The sequence below is a fragment of the Anas acuta genome, chromosome 13 (assembly GCF_963932015.1).
Source record: "Anas acuta chromosome 13, bAnaAcu1.1, whole genome shotgun sequence".
Lineage (NCBI taxonomy): Eukaryota > Metazoa > Chordata > Aves > Anseriformes > Anatidae > Anas > Anas acuta.
The window spans coordinates 7,822,580-7,849,570 of NC_088991.1; the positions used below are offsets into that span (position 1 = coordinate 7,822,580).

At 44.4% G+C, this 26,991-nt stretch overlaps 2 protein-coding genes across 29 annotated transcripts in view; both read left to right on the plus strand.

Annotated features, from left to right (window-relative positions):
* IL1RAPL2 (interleukin 1 receptor accessory protein like 2) overlaps positions 1–19,664 on the plus strand; it is a 397,669-nt gene extending 378,005 nt beyond the window's left edge. For 24 of the 27 annotated variants that reach the window (XM_068697284.1, XM_068697299.1, XM_068697282.1 and 21 more), the window contains 2 exons: positions 417–587; positions 9,596–12,688. In XM_068697284.1, coding sequence (XP_068553385.1) covers positions 417–587; positions 9,596–10,293 — 869 coding nt within the window. In that variant the 3' untranslated portion in view covers positions 10,294–12,688. Of the gene's footprint in view, positions 1–416; positions 588–7,607; positions 8,370–9,595; positions 12,689–12,992 lie in introns of those variants that run through there. The other 3 variants (XR_011101167.1, XR_011101166.1, XM_068697308.1) reach the window with 3 other exon arrangements.
* A 2,374-nt stretch (positions 19,665–22,038) lies between these two features.
* Positions 22,039–26,991, plus strand: part of NRK (Nik related kinase) — a 98,404-nt gene continuing 93,451 nt past the window's right edge. Inside the window, exon 1 of one of the 2 annotated variants that reach the window (XM_068697277.1) lies at positions 22,039–22,197. The gene's annotated coding sequence lies outside the window, so the exon portion shown is untranslated. The remainder of the gene's footprint in view (positions 22,198–26,991) is intronic. The other variant, XM_068697279.1, reaches the window with a different exon arrangement.

Here is a 26,991-nt window from a genome sequence, read left to right on the forward strand (position 1 = left end):
TATTTATTTGAGTTTAAGTTGTGCATTTCTCACATTTATTTGTGAAAGGAAGTTCTTTAACTGAGAGCTCAAAACTTTCCCATAACCATAGCACTCCTGAGGCACGGGAGTTGAAAGAAAGATTTCCATTAGCACCAGAGAAAGGATTAAAATAAGAAGTTCCAGCGTTAATATTTGTATTTGAATTTTTCCCAGATCTTTTCAGATATGAAGTATGTACACTGACCACATGAGCCAGACATACTAGCCAGCTAATTCCTCTGCAGAAGCCAGGTTATATGTTCATATGAAATGTACCACTTTTGCTGAGAAATGCGTGATCATTTCTAGGAATAATACAGTTTTCTAGAACTGTCCTGTGCTCTTTGCAGTGCTTTTGCACACATCAGGCTGAACACGAATTTGTTTCCTTACAGACAACAAGGAATATGACGCGTATCTCTCATACACCAAAGTGGATCCCGATGCATTAGATTGTGATAATAACGAAGAGGAGCACTTTGCACTGGAAATCCTGCCAGACGTTCTCGAAAAGCACTATGGATATAAGCTCTTCATTCCAGATAGGGACCTGATTCCTAGCGGAAGTAAGTATTTCTGACCTTTGAGTTTTAATTCCCTCCGATGTGCTGTGAAGGCCTGGACTGTGCAATAAATACTAGATGGGGAAAGCCTGTCCCTGTGAAGTGGTTGTCAGGAGCGGCTAAGTTTCCTCACTGCTGCAGATTTGAGCTCTAGCTTAGAGTTTGTCCCTGCACCACTGAAACCAGAGGGGGAGCTGCTGTTGATTTCAGTGGAGGCAGAAGCTGGACCTTTCAACGGGGGAGGCAGCAGTGCTGCAAGCAATAGTGTAATATAAAACCTCTGTGTCAGATACAAGGAGCTAAAATGAAAGTTCCAAAAAAGATTTGTGGTTTCTGTTTTATTATTGAAAATGGGATTATTTTTTGTCTTTTTTTCCCTAACTTTGAAGCCTTATAAATAGCTACATTAGTTTTCCAATTAATGGCAAACATGTAGTTTTTCATTAGAGTTCTGACCAAGTGTTGCATTTCTGAGCAGTATCGGTATTGTGTAAGTAATACTAATTCTTCAGGGGACTGTGCACGGTCCTGTGCTCTGACGCTGTCTTCCATGCTGATGGTAAAATACAGCTGTCCATTTTAAATCAATTTTGCTGCTGCGTCTGAAGATTCAGCAGCACCTTTGGATGTCTGTACCAACAGTTAATGCCTTCTGAGCTGTGGTTATGGCATCTCTTCTTCCAAATTCATTTCTGGACAAGTCAAAAAGACCATGAATCACGTCAAGGAATGGCACAATATGTTTGCTTTAATATCATATTTATTTGAAATGTTACCCATGTGAAAAGCATGCTTTCTTCCCCCTTCCCCCCCCCCCCCCCCCCCCCCACTAATTTTGTCTGCTACAAATCATTTCCATGAAAAATGCTAAAAGAGCGTATGAACTTATTTCTGTATATGCTACTGGATAGGAAATAGGAACAAGAAAACAAAGCATTGACTGTACTGGAGCAGATGTCCCCAAACATGAAACAGCTAGAACATGACTGCATTAGCAGCCTGCCAAAGACTTGAAACTGCTGCCTTGCTGCTGCCAAACCCAGTGCATGCCCCAGAAGTTGAAGCCTGTTTCTTTGCTATTTGAGGGAGCTGGAAGCAGAGCTCTGACTCAAGTCCCACTGGGAGAGAGGAGTCAGAGCCTAGGCAGAGATCATCCAAAGCCAGCCCCGTGTAGTGGCTTGAACCGATCATGTGCATTTGCAGCTCCTAGCCCAGGGCTGCTTCCTTTATTCCTTTGTGCTTTGCCCTTGCGAGGAGTGAGTTTTACTGTCCCCTGAAACATATTCCAGTAAGGGGACTTGGCTTATAGCCTTTTTATTTCTGACAGCCCAAGCAAGCGGTACTGAATTATTAGATAATAAGAGAAAATGTCTTTTTGTGTTAAAAATCACGGGACTGTAGTAAATAGTTGTTTCATATCCAACCATATAGCAGTTATACACTGCAATTATACAAGTGAATTGGCGTTTAAATCTGGCCTTTCACCAATAACTATACGCACAGATTAATCTGAAATGAGATCCTTCTTTCCAATTGCTATACCAGCCAGCCTGGTATTTTATTTTTGTCTATTTTTGTCAGTCAGACACTCAGCAAATACTTGTCATCACTTCGGGTATTCATTAAACCTCTCCTGAAAATGTAGGGTACCTGAAAATGTCAGTTCTCATTTATGAGCATTCACAGACTTAATACTTCTTTTTTCCTCTCAAACTCACTTCTTCAGTGTTATGAAAGGGCCTGATTCTAACATATGGAGCTTCAAGAACGCTTAATCAGACATAATGACAATACAGAATAAAATACGGATCTGAAATGAGAGTGATTTGCACGCTTCAGCTTTGGAAAAGAAATGGGGGGTGGCACTTGATTTTGAGGGGGGCAAGAGAGAGGGAAAGGTGATGGGGAAGGAGGGAAGGCTCAGCCTCCTCTATTTGCAAGCTGTTGGTGTGCAAAGGAGAAGGGAACGTGGCTGTTTCTGCCATTTGTGCAATGCTCACCAGTCTTACAAGGACTTGCAGTGCGTAGTGAGGAGAGCAGGCAGCATGATGTGCTATCGACCTGCTAGAAATTTCAGAGGCAAACCTAACATATTTTAGAGTGACTGTCACAAAAAGTGGCAGATGCGACAAAATATACAGCTCTTCAGGGCATACTCCTATAGAAGAACGGGGTTTTGGTCATAGTTATCCATTTTGATTTTAGGAAATATTTCTTCTCACGTGTACCGCATTTCCTTGTCTTTTGGTGTAAATGACTTGGTGTGATATAATGCTTTCCCGCTCTCCGTGCTGATGTTGCCTTCTGTATCTTTTCCCATGTACTTAAACGTGTGATCCCAGCAAATCTGGGGTGTTTTCTAAGTCTGGTTGTTTCACACAATCTCTGCAGTTTTAAGGTCCTGCCACAGGAGGGTGCGCATTATTGCGCTTGCTTCCTGGCATGCAGTAACACAGCTGCTGTTTGGGTTTGAGAGCAAGCAAAAAATAGATATGTTAAGTAGTATTTCGTTTGTCTTCCCTGGATACTTCTCTGAACAAACTGAAAAGCTGACTGCAGAAAAGTTCAGGACGAATTTGATTATGATTTTGCCAGGTGATTTGCCTCTAGGGAAAAGCTGTGACAGGCACCGCATGCCCCTCTGCAGCTGTGGGAGAGGTTCGAGCCAGATGTACCTGAGCAGGGGTTTGCTCACCCAGCAGAGCTCCTCTGCTGAAAGGGGGACCCTGGCAGTGTCCCCACCTCTGCATTTTGGCTCTGTGCTGAGGACTGGCTGTCTGAAGGAGGCGTGTGGAGCAGATGTTGCAGGCCCTTGGAGGACAGAGATGATGGCTGCGGGGGACGAGGCCGTATCTTTGGAAAGCAGATTCCTGGCCTCAGGAGTCCAAGTTAGATTAGCCTGAGTCACATTTGCAGGAAGCGTCGGTTTCTGTGCCCTCCAAAGCCGGAACACAATTACTATCCCAGTGAAGCACGTTGTCCTAGTGGGAGACCCCTCAGGAAGGGCACTGAGGGCCTCGGTGATGCCCACCTCGCAGGAGCCAGCAAGGACCTTTGTGGAGACTCTTGGTGTCGCCTGAGAGCAGCATGAAAGGACCCAGCCGTGACCTGGTGAGGTGGAAACAGGCCTCAAGCAGCCACCGCTCCTCTGCTCTCCCTCACGCAGAAGCCCACACAGCCGTGCAGGCCGGAGGGGTGGCAAGGCAGCAAGACACCACATGTGGTGTGCTGTGTAAGCAGCAAGACCCAGTTTGACTTTAATTCCAGCTATTCTTTCTTAAAGAATATCCTTTGGTAATGACAGAGAGAGCATTCTTCATTCCCTCAAAGCTGACAGCACATATACCTCTCTGCCTGGGCACCTAAGGCGCCAACGAACATGTCGGCCTGTATAAGGAGGCCGCAAGCCTTAATTCTTCTTAACCATTAACATTTTTTCCACCCTATTACTTTTCAAGACCTTTTTTGAACAAACCCTTTTCCGCAGCCAAGCAGACTCTCAAATCCTGTGAGCTTTTTAATTCAGTGTTAGGAGACCCGAGGAAACTGAAGAGTTGAGAGGAAAAAGTGGAAATACTTACATTTTTATCTGAGACTTTTTCTGTCTTGCTGAGGATGTTTCTACAGAGAGAACGATATATTTGTGCTTGATTTTTCTAAAATTGGATCTACATCAGAGGAAGATATTTTTCTCCAGTGGCTTCTACAAATTATTTTAAACCCTGAAAGTGAAGAGATCAAGACTGTCTATTTGTATTTTTAATACCAGCAATACTAATCTATTAGAACATCATCTAGCTGCTCTCTTAAGCGTACGCCCATTTGATCTTGACAGGATTGAAAACACACCAGCAATTCACTCCAGCTCAGCCCAGGGTGTAGAGATCAGGCACTGAAAAGAACAACACTGATAGAATAAAAATCTTTGCTTTTACCTGGGAAATAAGAGCTTGGCAGCATGACAGGAGAGCACCTCAGGCATCCAATAAAAAGCACCCAACAGTCAATATTGGATTTCTGGCTGTTTGTAGTTGTGTCTGCCCATCTGCAGTGGGTTTCTTTTGTGTTGTTGGTTTTGTTTGGTTTTCTGTTGTTGTTGACTGGTGAATTTGAGCTTCCTAAGTTCCTGGATGAAGAAAACCCACTTGGACAGTGTGCCTGGGGTTTCCAAGAAGCCTTTATTAGGTATGTGACACCATTTACGTGGAATGGAAATAGAGCACTCAGCACCACAAAAACTCCTTTACGAAGTCCCTGGTTATTTGCTCTGTATGAATCTTACAGTTAATGCCAGGCAAGTAAAAATGAAATACAGCAGAATGACAGTGGAAAGCACAGAGGCAGACTCTTCTCAGAGATGCACAGTTGTTGGATAAGAGGCCATAGATGGAAGTTGCAACCCTGAAAATTCCAATCTAATATTTGGAAATTTTCCCTTGCCATGAGGGTGGTCGGACACCAGGACAGTACCCAAAGTCACCAGAGAAGAAACCTTGAGAAGATCCTTGGAAATTTTCAAAGCTCTACTAGACAAGGCCCTGAGGAATCTTCTCTTCCTGCTTGGGGCAGAGGATTGAGAGCTGGAGACCTTCAGATCCCAGCCTGTGTCTACGAGTCTTTGATTCTAAATACCCAGAATTTTGATCCAAACATCCACTACTCTACCAGTTTCCCCAAAATCATCAACTTCAGACACTTGGGTCTTCAAGGAGATACCACCAAAGCCATCTTCTATTTTATTGTTTCTCTCTGTTGTACTCATCACCTGTCTCTTAGCTTATAGTAGGATTGTGCTCTCTTTGGGGCAGAGGCCGTTACTGTTCTGTTTCAGCATTGCTGACTGCATTGCTGTTCTTGCTGGAGCTAACACAAGCAACAAATATTTAAAAAACAGGAAAAGCAAGAAAAGCAGTTATTTTTGTTGTAATAAAGTAACTCGAGTTAGGGTTTAGGAACTATTGGGAACTGAATTATTCTTCTATAAATAACTCTTCCTCAAGTGATAGTCATGTTACCAGAGGCAGAAAGTCTGGTTATTTTCAGTGTCAGGAACTGGCCAGCATGGTTGATGGCACGTACTGCTTGGTCCTTGTGGTCCTGCAGACCACATTTGCCAAAAATATCCATAAGACGTGATACAGTTGCTGTTCTTGCCCTCTCCCTCAGCTGCTTTTGCAGATTGTTTGAATCTAGTTAGTCAGATATTTCTTTGTGTAAGCAACTCTGTGTCCATAGTGTTCTTTAGTTTTCTTGATCTTGGACCACTTGCATATTAGGTTGTCTGGGTTTCCTCCTGGCCCATGGTTAGCGTGGCTCATTCAGGATTCAGGAGGTAATTATGGGTGATTACACTCTTGCAAATAGGATGTGTGTCTCAGACATCAGTGCTCCACACTATGTTCACCATCATTACATGTTGACGGTATCTAGTGAGTGTGTATTTGCTGTCAGGTTGTCTATCTTCATTGCTGAGGGGCAACCATGCAAAAAAAACATGTTTGTTTATGGGTCTAAAACTTCTTGTTGTCCATATTTCATTGAAGGTCACATTGGCCATGATACAAGTAAGTCAGTGGTAGAGGTTCCCAAAACTGTAATTTTTTAATGAGAAATGCTAATGTTTTGAAAACTGATTTTGTGCCATATTGCAAAATGGTGTTTCAAGAAGAGGAGGGAAAAAAAAAAAGGTCAAAATTAAAATGTCCTTTTTCAATAAAATCAAGTGGGTTAATGCTAATTCTGCCATTTTATTTTTACTTTATACTTTATGATACAATATAATTTTGAGAAACAAAGACAAATTATTCTATCCTGATTTCATCAAGATTTTTTCACCCCTCATAATAAAATGTCATTGAAATGGACTCCTTCTTTGACAACAATGAAGTTTTAATGAAATGACATTTATCTGATGAAAATATACTTGTCTGGAGTCTTGCAGTTGATGATGGTTGGTGATGTGAATCCTGAAGTGCTTGTTCAGTTTCTTCTTGAAAGTGAAACAGAACCACTGCTTGACAATTACCTCTTAGCTCAATAGAAAGGCAAACCAACCCTTTGCAATATAGCTGGTTTGGATTTCATACTTCTAATAGAGAGAACACTTAAGAGAGCTTACCCTCCATTATTTTGAGCAGTCTCTAATCTTGAATTGAAAGGGAGTGGGTGAGTGACTTAGCAACTCTAAAATTTATGCACTCTTATACCACTGAAGGGTGGGCAGAAGCATGAATTTCCAGAGGCTTTAGAAAGACAGGAACCCGTCCTTCTTTGCTTTTCCTGGCAGAAATGTTTGTTGTGCACATTGGGCATTCTGTAGGATGCACCCAATGGAACCACATGCTCCAGGGAAGTAGTAGCAGTTGTCCCAAGCTTAAGTTATTGGGCGTATTCAATGCTTCTGGGCCAGATGGCTGGAAAAGGTGTTTGTCTTTCATTTGGGTTTCCACTTTTTTCTGTAATACGGTGTATTTCATCCTCACTGCACCAGCAAACCCCCTGTACATTGGCTGTGTCCATCATTGAACCAGCTGCAAGTTGGAATTTGCACCTAGTGGTCGTTTGTGAAGGTCTGTATAAAGTTGTCTGTAGAAAGAGCTCCAAATTGTTGCAATATCCGTCAAGTAAGCAGGGCATACCAAAGTATGGGAGAGGCACAGAGGGGAGAAGTGTACACCTGAGAAAATAGGGGATTTTTCCTCTCATCTTCCTACCTTATTCCCTCTTCAACTAAAGCAAAGTCTGGTGAGTTTTTGGTTGAGGTGGTGCAATGGATGGGTTGTTGCCGCTGAAATTATTGCTGCTGGATATTTGAAGATATGAAAAGGTAGTTACTTTTTTCTTTGGAATTGGATGAGTACAGGATATGCGTGGCTGTGCTTAGCGCTAACCTGGCTACATGGTACTGAATGTGTCCTGCAGAGAATTGTCTTGTACATAGCAGTGTGCTGAGGTGTTTGGAGGAGGGATGAATATGTCTCAGGAAAGATGCATGATAGTTTGTTGTTTTACTGTATCTTGCAGATTCAACCTCTAATGATGAAGCTTCCCACCTAAATTCTTTCTTTTTGGGAGCAGAAAGAAAGGAAGAAAATGAAGAGTCTGAGCTGTTGATACATTGGGATAATCTCTTTCCATTGTATTGAACATTTCTACCTTTCCCTAAGTTTTGTTTCACCAGTTCTGCTTATCATTTTCTCATTGTTGCTGATTCTCTCCCCTCTCTGCTGCCTCTCCCATGGATCATAATGTTGAATTTTTTTTCGTTAATGAGTAACTATTTTACACAGAGCAATGTGGGGGTTGTCCTCATAAAATATTTTAAGAGAAAAAAAAAATAACTGTAAATGCTGCATGATTAAAGAATCATAAAACTGAAAGTCAGGATTGTTGCCTAGAGATTTGTAATGTATGTGTATGTCTTAATTTTGTGTGTGTCTGTGGGATGTTTACAATTGCCTCTTTTTTCCATTTGTGAAAGAAATTCTTCTTGCTGCTAAGTGGTGAAATAAAACATTAGTAAAGGCAGATTTGATGCTAACTATGCCTTCAGTCTCATGAAAATAAGCTATTTTAGAATGTTCCTGTTGGCCTATTTTGTAGCTATTTACTTTACTGGAAGTGGTGTGAATAAGCATGCTGTGGTACGGTGCCTGGGACTATAAAAATGAGTCTTGCAGTAACAGATGTTGATTAATGATGTTATTTGTAATCGTTGTTCCTGCTAGAGGGCAGTGTGTGTAAGAGAGGCCCTGCCCTGTGCTGAGTAAAGATCTGTTCTGTGCAGCTTTTGTGTCCAAGTCTTCATTTATAACACATGCTTCTCCTCTGTTGTCAGATAGCACATTCTGAGTAGCATGGTCAAAAGGTTCATGTAGTTAAAATAATAATTTCCTGTCTCTAAGCTCACAATCACGATGCTCTGCAACCAGTGAACACTTTTCTGATCTTCGTGTTTCTTTCAAGTGTTTTCATGTTGCTGGTCCTGACCCAAAACCCATTGAAACTTCTTGGAGTCCTGTCATTTAAATGGGTTTTAGATCAGGTCTGTAAGTAGACCTCTTTCCCATCCCGTTCCATGTCAGACCACTATAATTGGCAAATCTTCCCTGCCATCCCTGGGACAAGTGAAACTCTGGATCAGAAACCCAAGTCCAACTTCAAGACCAGTTTCAAGTTCAGTAAGCTGACTTCATGGAGCTGATGATGGGGCTGGCATTTCTGCTTACAACTTCTTGGTGTGCATGAATGAAAGAAGAATACTATTTTCTTCATCACTGATGTCTCAGCAAATAAACACCTCCAATAAGCTTAAATTTTCCATTTGTTCCCGTCACTTGTGAAGTTTCTGTTAATACCTTGGTGTACATAGAAGCACAGGTTTGCAGTATTAAAACAGACCATTGAGCCACAAAAAATGCTGCTGTGTTTTTGTGGTCAATACCTAGAGAAGAAAGAGCTACCATGCTGCTTCTATGCCATAGCACAACTTCTGCATGTGATAAGGTTGATTTCTTTCTGAGCACTTGCTAGTTACAGTTTGCACACCCTGCAGCATCCTCCTGCCCTTGCATCTGAAACACAAGAACTGCTTCCCAGAGTGTGCTTCCCTCAATGTGACTTTAATCATAACCAGTGTTCATGTTAAAATTTACACAAACATTACATTGATCTTGACCTATAACTTGGCATAAGTGAACTGTGTGTTTTTAGTCAGTAATGCATCTACACAGTGAGGATATTATGTAAATGCCGTTCTGTTGAGATGAACAGGGAGAAACAGTTACGGACTGAGGATGTTATTGAGGAGTTTTCTTGTGTATATTCTATTAATAGAAATGTGTTGTGATGCACAATCCTGTTTCTGTTGGAGTATATCATGAAGTGCCCCTTGTCTTAAATGGCGTGGATCAGTGAGCTATAGGATTTTGTTAAACGTAATTGCAAGCCTGATGTTTTGATACAATAGTCTTCTTTATTCTTTACTCTTTCTCTCTTTCTATAATTTGTAGCCTACATTGAAGATCTCACAAGATGTGTTGAGCAAAGCAGAAGACTCATTATCGTGTTAACTCCAGACTATGTTCTCAGGAGAGGATGGAGTATTTTTGAGATGGAAAACAGACTCCATAACATGCTAGTCAGTGGAGAAATCAAAGTTATTTTGATTGAGTGTACTGAATTAAAAGGGAAAGTGAATTATCACGAAGTGGAATCTTTAAAGCACACCATCAAACTTCTCTCAGTGGTGAAGTGGAAAGGACCAAGAAGCAGCAAACTGAATTCTAAGTTTTGGAAGCGCCTTGTCTTTGAAATGCCAGGGAAGAAAAAGGAGGTGGTGTCTCGGCGTCAGGTCCTGGATTCTGCGGAGCAGGGCCTTTTCGGAGACCTCCAGACTGTACCCTCCCTTGCCGTCACAGGCACTTCTGCCACGCTGGTAGAATCGCGGGCTGATTTAACTGATTACCATCAAGCAGATTCTGTGCAAATGAGACATTATTGCAGAGGATACGAATATGACGTGGCGGCAGCAACGTTGCCGATAGCTTCCATAAGCAACCACCACACATACTGTAACATACCTTTGACACTACTAAACGGACAGCTACCTCTTAACAATACCATGAAGGATCCCCAGGAGTTTCACAGGAACAACCCCTTGCTACCTTTATCAGCAAGGGAGCTTAGCTTCACCAGTGATATCTGGTAGCGAAGATCAGGACACTTCTGAGATGCTTCATGACTGCCATGAAGATGTGTTTTTAAAGAACTTTGCCCAAACCCCATGGGACAACAAATCATATTTGAAGCAGCGGCACACTTATTTGCTTTTCTACTTGAACTTTTTTGTTTACATTTACAAATTATTGACAAAGGGGGCATTCTTTTGTAAGTCAGTAATGTCCTTCCTGTCTTTTAATGTACAGCTTGATTGCTTCTATAAAAAAAAAAGGGGGGGGGAGGGAAAGGGGGAGGGAAAAAACACATCAAATTCTACAGTAGGTTTACAATCTGGGATGGATAAAAGTTCACTGTATATGATCTCCAGCATCCATACTTATGTAATAGTATTTGAAATACACAGAAGTTGTTGGTTTTCTCATATAACCTTCAGTACGGTTTGAAATTCTAATATCATATCATGCTACAAAAATGATTATCTCCTACACAGACCACAAGGGGTGAATCATTCTCAAAAGGAAGGAGGAGGAGATCTTCCCAGTAACATTCTCTTTCAAATGCATTTTAGAAGATGACCAGCTGAAACAAGGCAGATGAAGCTTTATCGATAAAGTGCATAGTAACAGCTACTGCAGAATAAATCACCTGCTTGCATCAGCATCCCTTCATTTTATTATTGAGGCATGTTATACTCCTAGTGAATGATTAGCAATGTGTTTTTATTAAACAACCTACTAGAATATTGAAAGATGTTTAGGAGGATTTAAAACAATTTTTCTGTGGATTATAGATTGTTTCATAATTTTTCCAGGTTTTTAATGGCGTTTTTTAAAATTAGGTATAAATTTGTCTGTTGGTGAATTCATTGATTTGAAATTTCTTAAGATCTCGAGCTGTTTTAAGATTTGTAGTAAAGGCAATGTAATTTCACATAGCTTTTTTCCCCAAATCAATAGTTACAATTTCAAATTAATCTTTTTCTGAGAACGTCAGCAATAGAAAATAATTACTACAGCAATATTCAGAGATGAAGTGCTAAATTATTCACGTTTACTAGTAGTCTGACTTCAATTGCAGTGATAATCACCTGAGACAAGTTCTTTCCCAATCTACCTGTCACTTTATACCTTTAAAATCTAGTTGAAGCAGGAACATTTCCGCTCTCTGTGCAAATAGTGAAAAGCGATATTTTTAAAAAGATGGCCAGGTCTTGCATTCTTACTTCTGTGCGTGGTCCCATCAGTCGCATGAGGATAATGTCATTTACCTTCCGTGGAAAGCATTCTTGCTGCTTGTGGATGAGAGGGGCTGCCCAGACACTCGGCATCACGCATTGCTACGCGGTGATTTTTCTTCAGAGCAGTGTGTTTCATGAAGATTCCCAGCCTAGTTGATTACGAGTTCAGTAGACAACAGTATTCAAGGAAAAGGCTCTAAATAATGAAGGCAGAAGCCAATTTTGCTTTTTTTTTTTTTGGCACAGCGTTAATGAAAACACAATAGACACAAGAGTTTTGTCTCAGTCAGATCTGCTGAAGCAAGTCCCCAGAAATACTTGTATGGCAGGCGATCTTGCCTGCATTTCAGTATGTTTTTCTCATTGTTCTCTCTGATTGCATGGATAAAAGTTAGCACTCTGCACTCAGCTGCCTGTGGTTTCATCAGCAAACAAGCTCAGTAAATCCTTAACATTTTGCAGTGGTTCCTAAATTGTACCCTACAGTCAAAGTGGAAACAAACGCTGACCTAAGACTTAGAAGTATCCAGAATTGGCCCAAAGGCCATGAGAATGATCTCAAACGTGCAATAATTCAGAGAGGTCAGTATTTTTCCATTGCTTCTTTCCCCAGTTCTTTATTCGTTGTCCTCTTACATCAGTTTTTATCTATAACTTTTTTCTTAGGTTCTAAATAATACATTTCTCTTGTTGCTTTTACTAGCATTATTATGCATTTGACACTAACACCAAAATAGAGATCTAGGAGAGATGCTAATTTCTTACACACTATAGAACTATAACTTGCTCTTTTGTGAAGTTAAATTCCGAACATAGAGATAGGTGTTTAATATGCGTATTTTTCTACTGAGAAAGTGATTTTACCTCCATTATAAATATCTGTATTTCAACCTCCTCCCAGAAATCTACAAAATTTGCACTGTTTTATAAGTGTTACGGACTGTGTTTACACTGGCTATGTTCTTTAATGCAAAGTGTAATTTTAAAGAAGAAAAACTAAAGAAATCCCTGCATGAAGACAGCTGCCTATGTTTAAATGAAAAGCTGTACTTTTCATTCTCTTCCTTTTCACATTACTTTAGAATCCGGTTAATTCACATAGAATGCTCAGTGAGATTTTAAACCTACTAGTTCTGTATTAAGCATGCAAATTCAAAAAAAAAAAAGAAAAAAGAAAAAATCCATACGCAGATTGGTCTGCTTCTTTTATTTACGATGATTAAATATGGGTAGCAAATTTATTTACCTGATGCCAATATGTCTCTTAGAGCAGTAGTGTTCAAAAAGCCAAACGCAGCCATGTTTGTATTGAGGTACCATGAAAAGAACAGTTTTTCTGTCATTTTGCAAAAGCACATTGTGTGTCTGTGTATCGATATATTTTAGTTATAGATGACACGTCACAACCTGCTTTAAGATTTCCAAGTGTGTATTGAGTGCTCTGACAATATATACGTGAACCAGAACCGCCTGTACCCCTCTGCTTTCAGGGCGGGGAAGGGACCTGAGCTCAGGAGGCCTCTTGCGTTGACTCAAGTTCGTGTGAGACCGCTGTGACACGCTGGAGATGGAGTGTTACCCTAGGTAGTAAGTGAGGGATTGGAAAAATACCATCAAGCAGTGCAGTGCATCCCTCGGGGGGGGGCCTGGCTGGCACAGAGGCCGGGAGCTCGTCCCCCTGTGCAGCCATGAGAATCGCCCCCCTAGCTGGGGGTGGCAGCTGGATCAGGGCCACGGTGACAGAAATGTCCTGGCTCATTCACACACGCTTCATTAGCTGAACCAAAGGTGTTTTGCATTCCTCTGTCTCACCAAAGCCATGTACTTATTCAGCTGGATTTTTGGGGAAGAGGCCAGGGTGCCGCATCGCACTCGTGCGACCGCACAGCCCTTGCCAGCCGCAGGCTGTTGCACAGTCTGACAAAGTCACCGGCACCAAAAGTCCTCGCTGCAGCCTCATGGGGCTTCTGGTCTGAGGCACAGTCATTTAAAGTGGTTTGGAAACTATTGCTTGTATGCCTATCCTTGTGTGTGATGTGCTTAAGAAGCAATTGTGGTTGGAAGGTTGTCTATAGAAATGAGTTAGAAATTGGAAACCTGTTTGGTCTTTACAGATTTAACATTCCTAAAGAAAGTGCAGAGAGAAAGTAGGGTAATTTTGATGTCAGCAACAAGATAGAATGAATATTGGCAGTTGAGGGGGGCTGTGTGCTGGACCAGTATTTCAATAATGTAATATTCCTTTCTCTAGAAACCAGATGAGAAAGCTGTATAAAAATGCTGCTGTCTTCTGTCTACAAGGCCTGCTCCAAAACCCATTCAATCCAGCAGAAAGAGCTCCATCAAATTCAGCAGACTTAGGATAAGGCCACAAAGCCAGGTTTGCTGTGTACAGAGAAATAAAAAGTCAAAGAGGGCAGAAAGAAGTAAGGAGATTTTCTTGCTTGCTTATTTAATCTGTCTAAAATCAAGCTTATTTTTGTCCCCGTTTGGTGCGGATGTGCTCCAGGACTGTCCAGCCTTGGGAAAGGAATTTTGTGCATTTCTTTGTTATAAACAAGATAAGGACTTGGGAATAAATAACAGATACTTTTAGAACAAAACCCATGTGATTTTTAAGGGCTTCTACTCTACTCTCAGCAGTTTCTTTTGATTCAGTAGCCTTTGTTCATGCAAAGGCATAAGCACATACTTAAATTCCCCTTAATTCAGTGAGAAATACTTAACTGAGCGGGGACCTAGAAGAGTAGTTCGTAGACCAGTGCCAGAAACCGTGGTATTTAGCTGCTTTTAGAATTGTGCCCTGGTTGAGGGCCTCCGAGCAGCTTTTCTCATTTCGGTCCCTGAAGGGACGCTGGTGTTAGGGCAGGACAGCTGGCAGCCCTCACAGTCCTGCTTACAGGAGAGAGACTCCTTAGTGCTTGCTGGCCTGGCACCGACATCTCACTGGGAGCTCAGTGGCAGACCGAGAACAATGTTTTTTTTCTCATGTCCCATTGGGGAGACTGGGAGCTTACCCCACGGGCTCGGTTAGAAGTACCTGCAGGGCACCTCCACCTCCCCGCAGCGTTTTGTGCAGCTGCTCCCCTTCGAGGTTTGTACCGGGGCTGCAAAGTTACTGGGAGGCCAGGGAATGAGTGTGGAGAGGGGAGAGGAAGAAGAGAGCGGTCATGTCCAAGTGTTTTCCAGGCAGAAATGCTGATTCTATATAGCACAGCGTCAGCTCTTGCATGAATGCATCGTGTTTGTCCACTATACGACGGATGTTGGGCAAAGCTCCCCAGAAAAATGCCATTTCTAGCAAGCTCACTTGCTTCAAACCCCTTGTTGTGATTCTTTTTTAATTATATTGCAATTCCCACGGGATGGAAAATTTTCCTGTTTGTTTGTTTGTTTTTTCAAAAAAAGTTTCAGCTTATGTGTGTGGAAATCCCCCACAAAGTGGAAACTGATGCTTTGTGTTGGTCCTGTGGGTTTGAAACTCAGACGTGATGCCTGAGGTGTTACTAGATCGATCACCTCCGGTGAGCAGCGTGGGGTGAGCGGTTTGTGCTATGCAACGCATGCTGTCACCAGGAGGACAGCTTCTCCTTCAGGCATGCCAGCAAACCAAACTGCTACGGCCCACGGGACGTGCGTTACCAGTCAGCATGGCCCTGGGTTAAGAGGAAAATGGGTGGCAAACCTCACAACCCAGGGACTGTATCAGTTTCCATCGGTGCCATCCCCAGGGGTCTCGTTCCTGCAGCCTGCTGAGCACTGCAGCCACAGTCAGAGCCTGCTGTTCCTCTGCAGTTACGCCAGATCTTATCAGAAGCCCTTGGGAATTAGCCCTGGTCCTCAGCTCTTGCAAATACTGCCACCGTTGCTGTGCTGGTTAGGGCTGTGAGAAATGACAGCTCCTGGGCTGAGTGTGTGAGCATTACGGTGGTGTTTGTTTAATGCAATCGTTAGTCTACTTGCTCATAAAATACTGAAAAATACATAGAAGTCCCTTCCCCCATGGTCCTGGAAGTATTTAAGGTTTTAAAATTTCATAACAGTGATTCAAATAGTTCCTTTCTGGCATCAGTTAGCACAGCAAACATTAAAAATACGTGATTTTGGAACCCGTTGTGTGTTACAGGAGGAAAGCAGAATTCAAAACTGGAAAGTTATGGCGTGTCACATTCAGGCAAACACAAAGAACGATGTTGATCTACATTTTCTTGTTGCTGAAAGATACTTTGCTTCCCTAAAGGAATGGCATGAAGTGTTCCTGATGGTGAATGGAGGACAGCTTTGCCTTGCTTACCGCAAAAGGACATTTGATCATTTTGGTGCCACTGGAGGAATTCAGAGGTTAATAAGGCCACTCCAGAGAGGTATAAAACAATGTCTGAAAGAAAGAAATGTAAAGTAAAAGTTACCGAGCTTTGCCAAGATATTTGTCATTTAAATATAAAACAGTAGCACTGCCAATGGAAGCAAAAAATGACCTGTTAGCATTTATGCTTCATTACAATATCATTGTACAGCTACAGGCCAAGCGGAAAAACAAATAAATAATAATAGTAAAAATACAGTTTGTCAAGCTGAGCCACATCCTCATGGTAGGTATTTTATAAGCAACTCCTGTAATTCATTTCGATAAAGTGTAATTGGCTTTGCGAGGTTTTAAGAGCTTTCTCCTCTTCAGGACAAACACAAAGGCAGAACAATGTATTTTACACTGCCCGAGTTTTGCAATTTCTTTCCAGTCTGTGAAATAATTCCTTTTTACACAGCAGCGGGTGATAAATACTTTCCTGACTGCAAGTTTCCACCGTGGGTATGCAAAGTGGTTTGCAGGAGCGCGAGCACCGGCAGCTCCTGCTGAACCCATCAGAGCCAGCAGCCCCACGGGGCTATGTTCGAGTTTGGGGGGGCACCCACCGTGCTCACAGGCTCCACTGTTTCACTGGGTGATGGCTAGAGAGCAAAGCACCCATTAAGACGGTGCTTGCACTGTACACAGGAATTTTAAAAGCCTCTGGTGCCCTCTTTTAATGCAGCAGCGCAGGCAAGCCAAGGTGGAAATGAGAATTGTCAAAGGAAGAGTCGTGCGTCTCGGTTCTATATACATCCAAATTATTTGGGATTCAGAGCATGGCCCTGGGATTTATGATGTCGAGGACAGCATTAGTGATTCTCATGCAGGGAGCGCAAGGGGCTTTGCTTTTACTACCAAGACATATTTTCATGAGAAATCCAGACCCTGACGTGGCCTAGCCTTAATGTAAATTAGCCTCTTATGAGACGGCTCAAGAGGAGAAGGTCTAATGAGATGTGAAGAAGCTTTTAAAGTACAATGTACTCTAATCAGGATGTGTATGAGGCTTAAAGGTAACTTCTGCCAGCACCTAAGAGGGAACATTTAATACTTACTCCCCAGATAATATTAGAATCCATGGTCCGTGTAGGCTGTGCACAGAAAATTAGCATCTACTCCACAAATAATAACAGCTTCTAAAATCCTTAACAGCTCTTTGATTAAAGGATATCAAAGGCTTTATGATCATGAAACAATTGAATGCCTAACTGGGCTGGGGAAATGTTTTCATCCTCTCTTTAGCAAATGAAGAACAGGGCTGGGAGCTGTTTTGCCCAAGATCCTACCAAAAGCCACCAGCAGAGCTGGGGATTTGCCCCCAGTCGCCCAGTCCCGAGCTCTGCCCAGTGGATAACAGTCCCTGGACTGAACTGGTGATTTCACAGCAGATTGCCCTATGGCCACATCTTCTCTCAAACAACAGAAAAAAAAAAAAAAAAAAGTTCCTGTCTGCACAGGCACCCTGTGAATGTCCTGGAGGTGGATTACACATTTTGGAGGATGTGGGAGAGCCCTCCCAGAGCTGACGGCCACATCTCCCTCTGGGACCAGCGGCTCCCTGCAAGAGGTGACAAGGCAGAAGCCTTTATTGCAAGTCGCTGGCAATAAAGTGGTTTTGGAAGGACACAGACTGACAAGAGGAGATAACTGGAAATCTCTGCGCTGAAACAAATTATTGGCAGAAGGAGACAGTAGGGAAAAATGGGGCTGAGAGGTAATTTATACCTAATGACCAGCCTGAACCCACATCAGAGCTCTGGCTCCTCACTGCCAAACTCAGGGAAAATCTGAACAAAGTTCAAACTCCATCACTAACACGGATCAGCATAACGAACAGAACGAGCATCTGCGATGTGGTGGTACCAGTCTGCGAGGAAGGCGTCGATCCAGGGCCAGAAGTTTCAGCTGCCCGTCGGGACAATTTCTCCTTGCAAAAGGCCTAGAGCGGTGCAGGTGTGGGTATCTGAGTGCTCAGGCAGCTCACAGCAGCCCTCTCTCAAAAGAGAGCAGCCTGAGATGGCAAACAGGGGATGTTCATGGATGTGGTGGGCCTGGCTTGACCTTGGCAGACTCCCCCAGCTGCAAAATGCTGGCACAACCAGAGCTAAAGCCTACCTGGACAGCTCTGCCCCCAGCAGATGTGTAACTAGAGGCTATAAGGGACTAATAACAGGAAGGATACTAGGAATTCATTCAGAAATCTGTTCTAACTCCCTTTCTTAACCTAGTAACTGTATGCTACAAGCTCATCACCCCACCTGTCTTTAAGATACCCAACTCCCTGAAGAAGGCATTGAAGCAGCATTGTGGCAGCCAGGAGTGTGCAGTATAATGCTGAGTGCAGTTGTATGGCCAAAGGGGGAGCTGCCTTCCATGGGAGGAGGAGAGGACGTGTCTGCAGGGCAGCGTTGGAAATCTCCAAGCCTGCACCACGGGTGCGAGGACGAGCAGGAGCTGCGCAGCGCGGCTTCGTCTCCGCAGTCAGCAAAACGGCAGCAGCCCACGACCAGCGCTCCTCTTGCAAAACGCAGCGGTGTAACCTTTGAGCTGCTAATCATTTTTCCTTTTTGGCAGCCAAACAAATGTTGTGAAAGAGTAATTCTCAGCATCCATCGTACCCTGAGGGTTAACAAACACGTACGAGAAGAGCTCCAGATACAGAGCTGGCAGCCTCTGCTTCTCCTTCAGTGTGCGGAGAGCTCTGCTGAGACCTGAGGGATAATGGGAGTTGCCTTCTCTTTATTTTTTTTTTTCCTTTTTTTTCCCCTTTTTTGGGAGAAATAAGGTCACAGGAATTGTCAGAGGAGCATGCGGAGCAATTATAGCAAAAGCACAGGAGACTGTCGGAGACACTTCCTGACTTTAGAAGCCTGCCTTGTTATTTTACAGTAAGACTGTACAGCACAGACTTCCCCACGAGAGCCCAGGGAAAGCACTGGTTGTGCTGGGCTGTGACAGAAGCCGAGGCAGGCATGGGCAGGGGGGGACAAACCCCTGTGCCTACCTGGGATGCCCAAGGCTCACCTCACAGGGTGCCCGGTGGGGCTGGAGCTTGGGGGAAGCACAGCACCCGTCATCCATCATGCCAGCACCCCAAGCTGTGCTGCCTGAGGGCTGCTTCTCTGTGACAGGATCGGCTGATCTTGGGGTGGTTTCCCCTTTGGCAGCCTTTTCCCTTCGCTCAGCAAAGAGGCTAGAGCACACCCACAGACCGAATTGTTGCCCAGCTGTGGCACACAATGGGTTGAATGGCCAGCACCCCAGGCACAGGGGTTCACGGGCTGCCTGCTCCCTAGCAGGAGATTCTTACAGGTTTGGAAGAGGCCTATTCAATAGCATTTCAGTACCCCTCCACCAGGCCATGCTGGCCCCAAAACCGCACCAAACTTCACAGTTCCTACCCACCCTGAGCCATCAAACACCCTGGGACTGGCGCTGATGGTAAAACCACGATGTCAAAATTAGACTCAAGCATCACCAAGTAACCTACTCGGGACCATTGTAACTTGTACAAAGTTACAAGCTTCTTAAATTGTACTTGAAAACTGTGATGTGGAAGGCATGTTTCCACACAGTAATTGAGGCAACACAAGCTCAGGTAAGCAGCCACTTCAGTGGGGCATCACTGCTGAACCCACAGAGACCATCACAGATGCTCCGTGCTTCTCCTGGTGCTTAACTCACACTTTGCACAGCACCACGCTAGGCAGCTCCCTGTCTGCAGGAAGGGAAACACAGCGCTGGGGCAGCAGGGCTCACTGTAACAATTCCAAATTTTGGTTTATGGTACTTGGTTGATTCAGGAGCATAATCCCAGATAAGCCCCACGTAAGCAGGTGAAGGCTGTAACGACACCAAGGTGGGATCCCAGCCTGCATCCTGGGCTGTTTGCTTACAGAGCAACAGGGATTCGGCACACGAGTGAGCAGCAAGCCACTGACCGTGGGCTTTGCCGGAAAACAGCAACATTTCTTTAATTTTGCTCTCTTCCCTACAGGCTGCGGAGGAAGTGACTAAGTCCTGAGCAGGCAGACAAGGACCTGGTGAGAGATTTCAGGTATGTGTTGGAAGGTGAAAACGCTCTGGTGCCGTGTCTAGTCTTGGTGCTATTAGTCAAGCGTAAGTCACAGCGCTACGCCCGAGATCGACTTCCCCAGAGAAACCACAGGCTGCTAATTTGGAGGGAGGAAGCAGTGAGGATTTTTTTACACTAAGATGATAAAATAAAGGTCTCCAGCTGAGATATCCATTTTGGGAGATGAATGATAATTTGCCAGAACAGGGGACAGCTGAAATTAATAATGATATTCTGCTGTAATTTGTACTACTCTACAGCCAGAGTCAAGGCAGCATAGTCACTGGGGATCTGTACCCGATTCCTCTGAATGAGAATTTGTCCCATTAATCTGAGCAGCTTTAAAGGAAGATGGTAATAACACTGAGCATTTGACTTCAGTTGATCCAACAGCTTCTACTGAGGATAAAAAAATAGCAGTGTGCTGCAGGTTCTGTGCTTCTGTACCTATGCTGGTTTATGCTCTGTGGCTTTGCAGAACTTGTAGTTCCTTCTAACACAGAGGGGAGTTACCAGGCGTGTTTTCAGTTTGACATCTGAAGTAGAAAACCATGCCTCCCACCCAGATTTTACTTGGGTAAGATATTAGGTACTTCAACAAATTTTAAGACGTGAGCTGAAACCATGTTCCCTACTCAAGCCAACCAAAACTTCCCAGGTTAAGCTGCACTGTAAAAAACCACAAAAGTGACAGTGTAATGGCCAGAATCTCCCTTCCTGACCCCAAATGCAAGCAGGTTTCAGCTTGACTGAAGTTCAGTTCCCTTTCTGTTAAGCCACATCTCTGCAATGGGCGCCAGCGCAGTCACCCTAGGGCCTGGCCCTTGACCCAGCCCTGCTGCCTCTGGTCTCATATCTGATAAGTTAGGAAGGCAAAACTGCAGAAAGTGCTCTCAAAAGGTTAAAAAGAAAAATGCAGTAGAAATGCTGGCCAAGTCAGGATCAGCCCTGGAAGCTTACTAATTCTCAGTTTGAGCTTGGACATGTGGAAAAAATAATAGTCATGAAAGGACTTGCAGGCCCTCCCAATCTAGATGAAGAACAAACAATACAAAAGGACATAGCAAAGGGAAAAAAAAAAAAAAAAAAAGATAAATGACGATTATCCTCCCAGCAATTGTAACATGGAAATTAGGACAGGGTAACCGGCAGTCTAATACCAGCACACGCACTGGAAAAGTGGAGGTGGCCACAGAGGGGATTAAATATGACTGAAAAAGCTGCTAACATCAGTGTGGGAGAATCATCCAAATAAGCCAAGAAGAGAAAAGCGAATGGGAACGCAAACACAGACCTTTGCTGCATTGTTCACAGGCACGTGAGCAGCCCCAGCCAGGCACACAACGCAGCAGTTGTCTGGCTGAGCCGGCCAACGTGTCCGCACAGGAAAGGCGGCAATCGATCTCCGTGGGGTAACCCAAGGCCAGAAAACAAGAACAAAAGGGTTCGATATTGCACAGTTAATCTGCAGGTTTGGTTTGGTTTTTAAATTAAAGTTAAAAAAAAATAATAATAAAATTAAGGTGATGTTAGGGCTTCAAAGCAAAGTGGTAGAAGCACAGAGCTCAGGAAAGGTGTATGTGAGAGCACAAGGCAGTGTGTGTGTGTGCTCGCTGGCACCACGAGGAACATCTTCAGGATTAGTGAGTGGAGTGAAGAGCAGAAAGCACACAGAGCACTGGTTTTAGTGCAGGCACAGCCAGAACAGCCTGCCAGCCTCATGCAGCATCCCAAACAGCCCTGCCAGGGGCACAGCAGCATTGAACAGGATGGGAGCAGCATTGGGCTGACCAAAACCCCAGAATAACCCACAAATACTGTCCCATCACAGCCTGTGATGTCTCTGTAAGCATTTATCCCTGTGTGGGACCAGAGCGGGTCTAGAGAGGGCCATCCTCTGGTTATGGCTACAAATTAAAAGCAGTGAGCTTGTGAGGAAGGCTGATGGGCCGTGGTGGAGGGTGTTGCTGCGTGAGGCTCTCAGCTGTCAGTAATTCACACAAATGCCCCACAGCCACCAACTGCATTTCTTGGAGCTGCAAGGAAAAGGCCCAGCAAAGGCTCTGTTAAGAGGCAGCTGGCACAAAGCAGCCACACCTGTGTCACCTCCCTGCCGCCAGCTGTGTCCCTGCCTGGCGAGGAGCCTGGTGTCAGGCAGTGGCCATGTGTCCTGCAGGCCAGCCCTGCTCTGGGCCTGGAGGCACCAACTCTGTGATGAGGGCTTTATTTGGAGCTGCGTGGCCTTGGGGAGCTTCGATCTGAAAGGCAGGTAAGTTTCTGAAACACGGCCTGGTTTGCAGGAAACACTGATGTTTGCAGGGAGGGGAGGGAATGCCGAGGAGCCTCCTGTGTGGGGAGAATTTGGGGCTGGGAAGTTTTGTGGCTAGAGCTATGGGTCTGGAGATGATTTGCACCCAGGGCCTGCCTAGGACAGGGCTCATCTTAGGAAGCTGGTGTGGGGATCCAGCCCCCAGCTGCCACGTCCTCCTTGGGGCAGCCTCATCCAGAGGGCCCCTCCTGGGTGCTGGGCCGATGGATGAGGCACTCTGTGGGCCTGGCAGAGAGGACAGCAACCTCGATGCAAGCACCCCTATCTCACTGCTCCAGCAGGAACAGACGGTGACCTTGTACGTGAGCAATGGCAATAGCGGCTCCAGAGTAATGGAGCGGGTCTGCCCTTCGCATAATGCCCGGGTAAATGCTCCTTTTCAGTCACAGGCATGTGACTGACCTCAAGTGAGTGGGCGAACTGTGTTTTTATTGCTATAAAATGATGCAGAGTTTACTGACAAAGGCAGATTGGGCAGCTGGCAGGGATTTTTAATCACAGAGAAGATCCAGTGGTCACCAAATGCTAATCCACAACTGTTCACAGAACCGCATTGTTATCGCGGCCTGCTGTCCTGCCTGGGCAGGAGTTAAAGCTGTATTTAATAGGGCATAATGATGTGTGGTTATTAACTGCCTAAAAAGTGTCTATGACAGTTACAGTGTGTAGGAGGTACACAGTAATTTTATTTACATGTATATAATGCAAATCTATTTGCTTTATATGTAATTGGATATAGCTATGCAAGATATGTCCTACAGGAAACAAAGGGGGCTGGTGATAGGCTCACAAAAGATCTTACGATGTGGCTTTCTGGCTTTCAGGTTATTGCTAATTTGCCTATTTAAAAACAACAACAAAAACACTGCTTCAGAGCCTTGACTGTAAGCTTTCGTGTTCGGATATCAGATGGCTGTCCTAGTGTTGTCCTCCTGGTGGAGTTGACTAATCCAAAGGAAAAAGGGCAGATAAGAAATTGGGGTGGGACTCGAGGGGTGACTGTGCTGCCCTCTGGGATGTGTTGTTGGAAACGTCAGCTGTGTCTGCCTGAGCTACCACCCTGGATGTGGAAACGAGGGAAAGAGCTGTTTTTCCCAAACACTTAGTGTGCAAGGTTTAAGAGTGCAAGGTTTTACAGAGCACCCGGGTGTGGGTCACAGGGATCCTGGGCTGAGCTTGGGGCTGCTGCCTGTGACCTCGTCGTTGCTGAGGTCTCAGCCGGGTGAAATCAGCTTTTGCTCTTTAAAGCAATGTCAGCATGCAGACTGCTTGGAGCAGGTACAAGGGCTGAAGGACTTAAAGATGCTTAATTGGTTTATGGAGCTAACCTCCTTAAAGAACTTAAGCCGCTGTGAAAAGGGAAGCTGGTTTAAATCCCCTGCTGCAAGTCTGAGCCCACAGACGCGGTGGGGTGCCACTTCTGGGCTCGGCTGCGACTGGGAAGTGGCCAGGCAGCCTCTGGAGGGGAAAGGTTTCCTGGGTGCTGCCGCAGCCTCTTGGGTGCATGGGCAGGATGGCTTTGCACCAGGGAAGCAGCCTCAGAGGCTGATGAAAACATCTGTAACTTGGGGAGGTCTGAGCGCTCCTGCACTGGCTCTAGGAAGCAGAAAGAGAGACCCAGGCGAAATGGAAACCAACTGGTCTGTCAAAATGTGGAGCCTTTGTTTCTGCCTTTTTTTTTTTTTTTTCCAGTTTCTGCTTCAGCTACTGGTTCTCATTATGTCTTTTGTGATTCAAGTAGTTGCTAAGGAAAAATCCTTAGGAGAAAATATCAAATCATTTATCTTTTTAATAAGGTGAGAGCTTTAGCTCTTTAAGATAGGCACAATAAGCCATTTTGTCCTTGGTTGTTATTTTTTGTGCCATTTCCTTGTGCTGAATCCAAGCCTTCAGCATCTTTCTGTAACATGCAGAGCAGAACTGGAGCTGCAGTTCCAGCATCCATCTCGCTGAAGCCAAATGGGAGAGTCTGACTTCTCTGCTTATGCAGCCACAGTCCCATCAGCCACAGCACAGCACCAGGATGTTCATGGCCTCTTTGGGCCCTGTGAACAAAGCAGAGATTATTTAGTATTTGTTCCAAGTTATTGGTTAAAAACAGTGAATGCAGTCTCGAACCTCTGCCACGGTCGCATTCCTTACCCACAGTGCTTCTGTGACCAAGTGTCGGTGAATGACTGGCAGATGTACAGGGGCTTCCCGTTCTTCCCAAGCCACTGAACAACCTGTCAAATTCAATTTTAAAGCATTTACAGTCTCAGCTGACAGCTGCACTGTGCAGCCGCAAGGCGACTGCACCTACCCCCGGCTTTCCCGTGCAGTGGAAATCCCGCTGGAGCCTCCCGAGAGCCGCGCTGCCTGCTCTGGAGCAAGCACGGGGGTGCAGACAGCATCGAAACTTGGCTGGAAGTTGTGTGCTGGTTATTAATATACAAAGATAGAGAATGTTTAGATAGGACTGGCAAGGATCTACAGGAAAAGGCACAGACTTATTCATTAGTTAGTGTTGGAAGAGGACACTTGCTCGAGGCTCATATGAGCTTCCCCTCGCCTTCCCCATCCAGCAGGCTCGCACACAAAAAAGGCAGCCTCCCAAAGACGGGACTCCGTTTCCCCTGAGGAACAGAAGAGGATTTAAAAGGCTCAGGCACTGCATTGGGGCATCCAAGTGTGTTTGAAATGTTCAAAGTTGACGAAGTACCGAGATGAAAAGCAACTTGGAACTACATGGATATTGGAGTGAGAATAGAGGAGACTTTCCTGAAGATGTCTAATAGGTCACAGAGGGCAGGTTTTGTTCCACAGGGCTGGATGAGGGCTCATAAATTACAGTTCCTCTTTTACTCTTTTTTTTTTTTTTCTTTTTTCCCCCCTCTAAGAAAGGAGAAGCAGGGGGCCTGGGAACTGCAGATGTGTAACAGGGACTTGAGCAATGAGGTAGGCTTTTTTTGTAGCTAAAGATGAGCTTAAAATTGTGTAATTTTGTGAGGCACAAGCTAGGCTTGCAACACGACTGAAAAAGTCTGGTTGATTTACTGAGACTGTACCCAGACTGACACATGACATTGAGAAGTTTAAGAAGATAGGACAAAGTTAATTTTTTTGGTGTTGTAAGTACATGAAAGTCGTCCCCACTTTCATAGCTGCTGGATTTTTCTTTCCTCTGGGGTGAAAGGGGACACAAAAATAAACCAAACATCCCACCCTGAAGCCCAAGGCCCTTCTTTTGCTTATTTATTTTTTAATCTGACAATTCCCCCAAACCAAGGGTGATTCAGATACAAGTTCCCTCTTAGCTAACCACTAAACTTCAGTGGTTTGGATAAAAGGGAACCCCGATCTGAGTCATCCGAGGTTAGCATTTCGTTGGCAAAATCAAAGCTGTGCCTACAAGATTTTCTAAAAGTCAAAAAACCTCCGTCTGTCAGAAAAGTCACCACAACTTGTCTCTCTTTCAAAGAAGAAATTGGGTGTGTGCCACATGATATTTTGACTGATTAAATTTAATGTGGTAGTGATTAAATTGTGCTATGTCAGTTTTCTTTGTATTTTCTTTTTTTTTTTTTTTTTCTGAGAAATCTGCCTGCAAAGCGGCAGCAGCTATTTTTTCCCATAATTGCATCTGTTTCAGAGAGCAGACAGATGTTGGGCTGAAATTCATTATGGTATTCAGAAAACCCATTGGGATCTGATGACCTAGTAACATATAGCTACTGTTCCTTGTAAGGCATTTAAAGTGGTCGTCACTTGAATGAAGAGAGAGAGGACTTTGCAGGCAATAGGAGGGAAATGAAAAACCTATAGCTCAGCCGAGAGCAGTAATATGTAATAGTAATATAAAATATGAATTCAGTTTATTTCAATAAATTATCTTGTTCTTAAATTTTCAAATTTGCAAGCCAGCCTTCACACACTGGTGTTGCCATAGCATGCAGGTCCCGTACTGGCATATAGTCAAGGTGAAATACCCAGCGACAAAAGAAAGGAAAGAAAATCAGAGTAGGAACAATTCTAATGCAGAGACAACTCAACAGAAATGGCTTTCATGTAAGGAAATGGTTATTGGTATGATTTGTGAATTGTAACACTAAGTCACAATCGAGGATTCAATAGGCTCTGAAACTGAGAATCCAGAAGCCAGAAATGTGGAACATCAGCATGCCCAAAACTATGTCTCTTCTGTGGCTGCTGCTGGGGGCAGCAGGGAAATGTGCTGGGCTGGAAGGAAACAGGAAACTTCCCGCAGCCTCGCTGCTGCTGCTGGAGAAGCTCGGAGGTGCCGAGCTGGAACAATGCTGTGAAGTCAGGGGTCGGGCAGTGAGCGAGGGGTTATCGGTCCCGCAAGGGAAGGGCTTCTCCTGCTCCGGGACGTGCCCCCAGGGCATGCCTCTTTGTGTGCAATTGAAAAGAAAATACATTTCTGCAGGAGTCCCAGCGAGTGGCACTGGGGCTAACGTGGGTTTTGTGGGAGGCCGGTATTTTAAGCTGTGCCCTGGGAAATGAGGTGGACGTCCTGGCTGCGGTTCCAGCGGTGAGAGGCACTTTTTCCAACTCGCCCCATCCATTCAGGAATCGCTGGGGAAGGAAGCTGTTCGGTCTCGTTTTGGATATCCTGTGAAGCTAAACTAGCACGGCTGCCAACTGAAAAAAGTTACTTAATTTTTAAAGAGCTGAAAACTACTGTGTGTGCTCCTGAGCGTTGTATGGGAAATGACTGTTTGGTTTTGTTTGTCT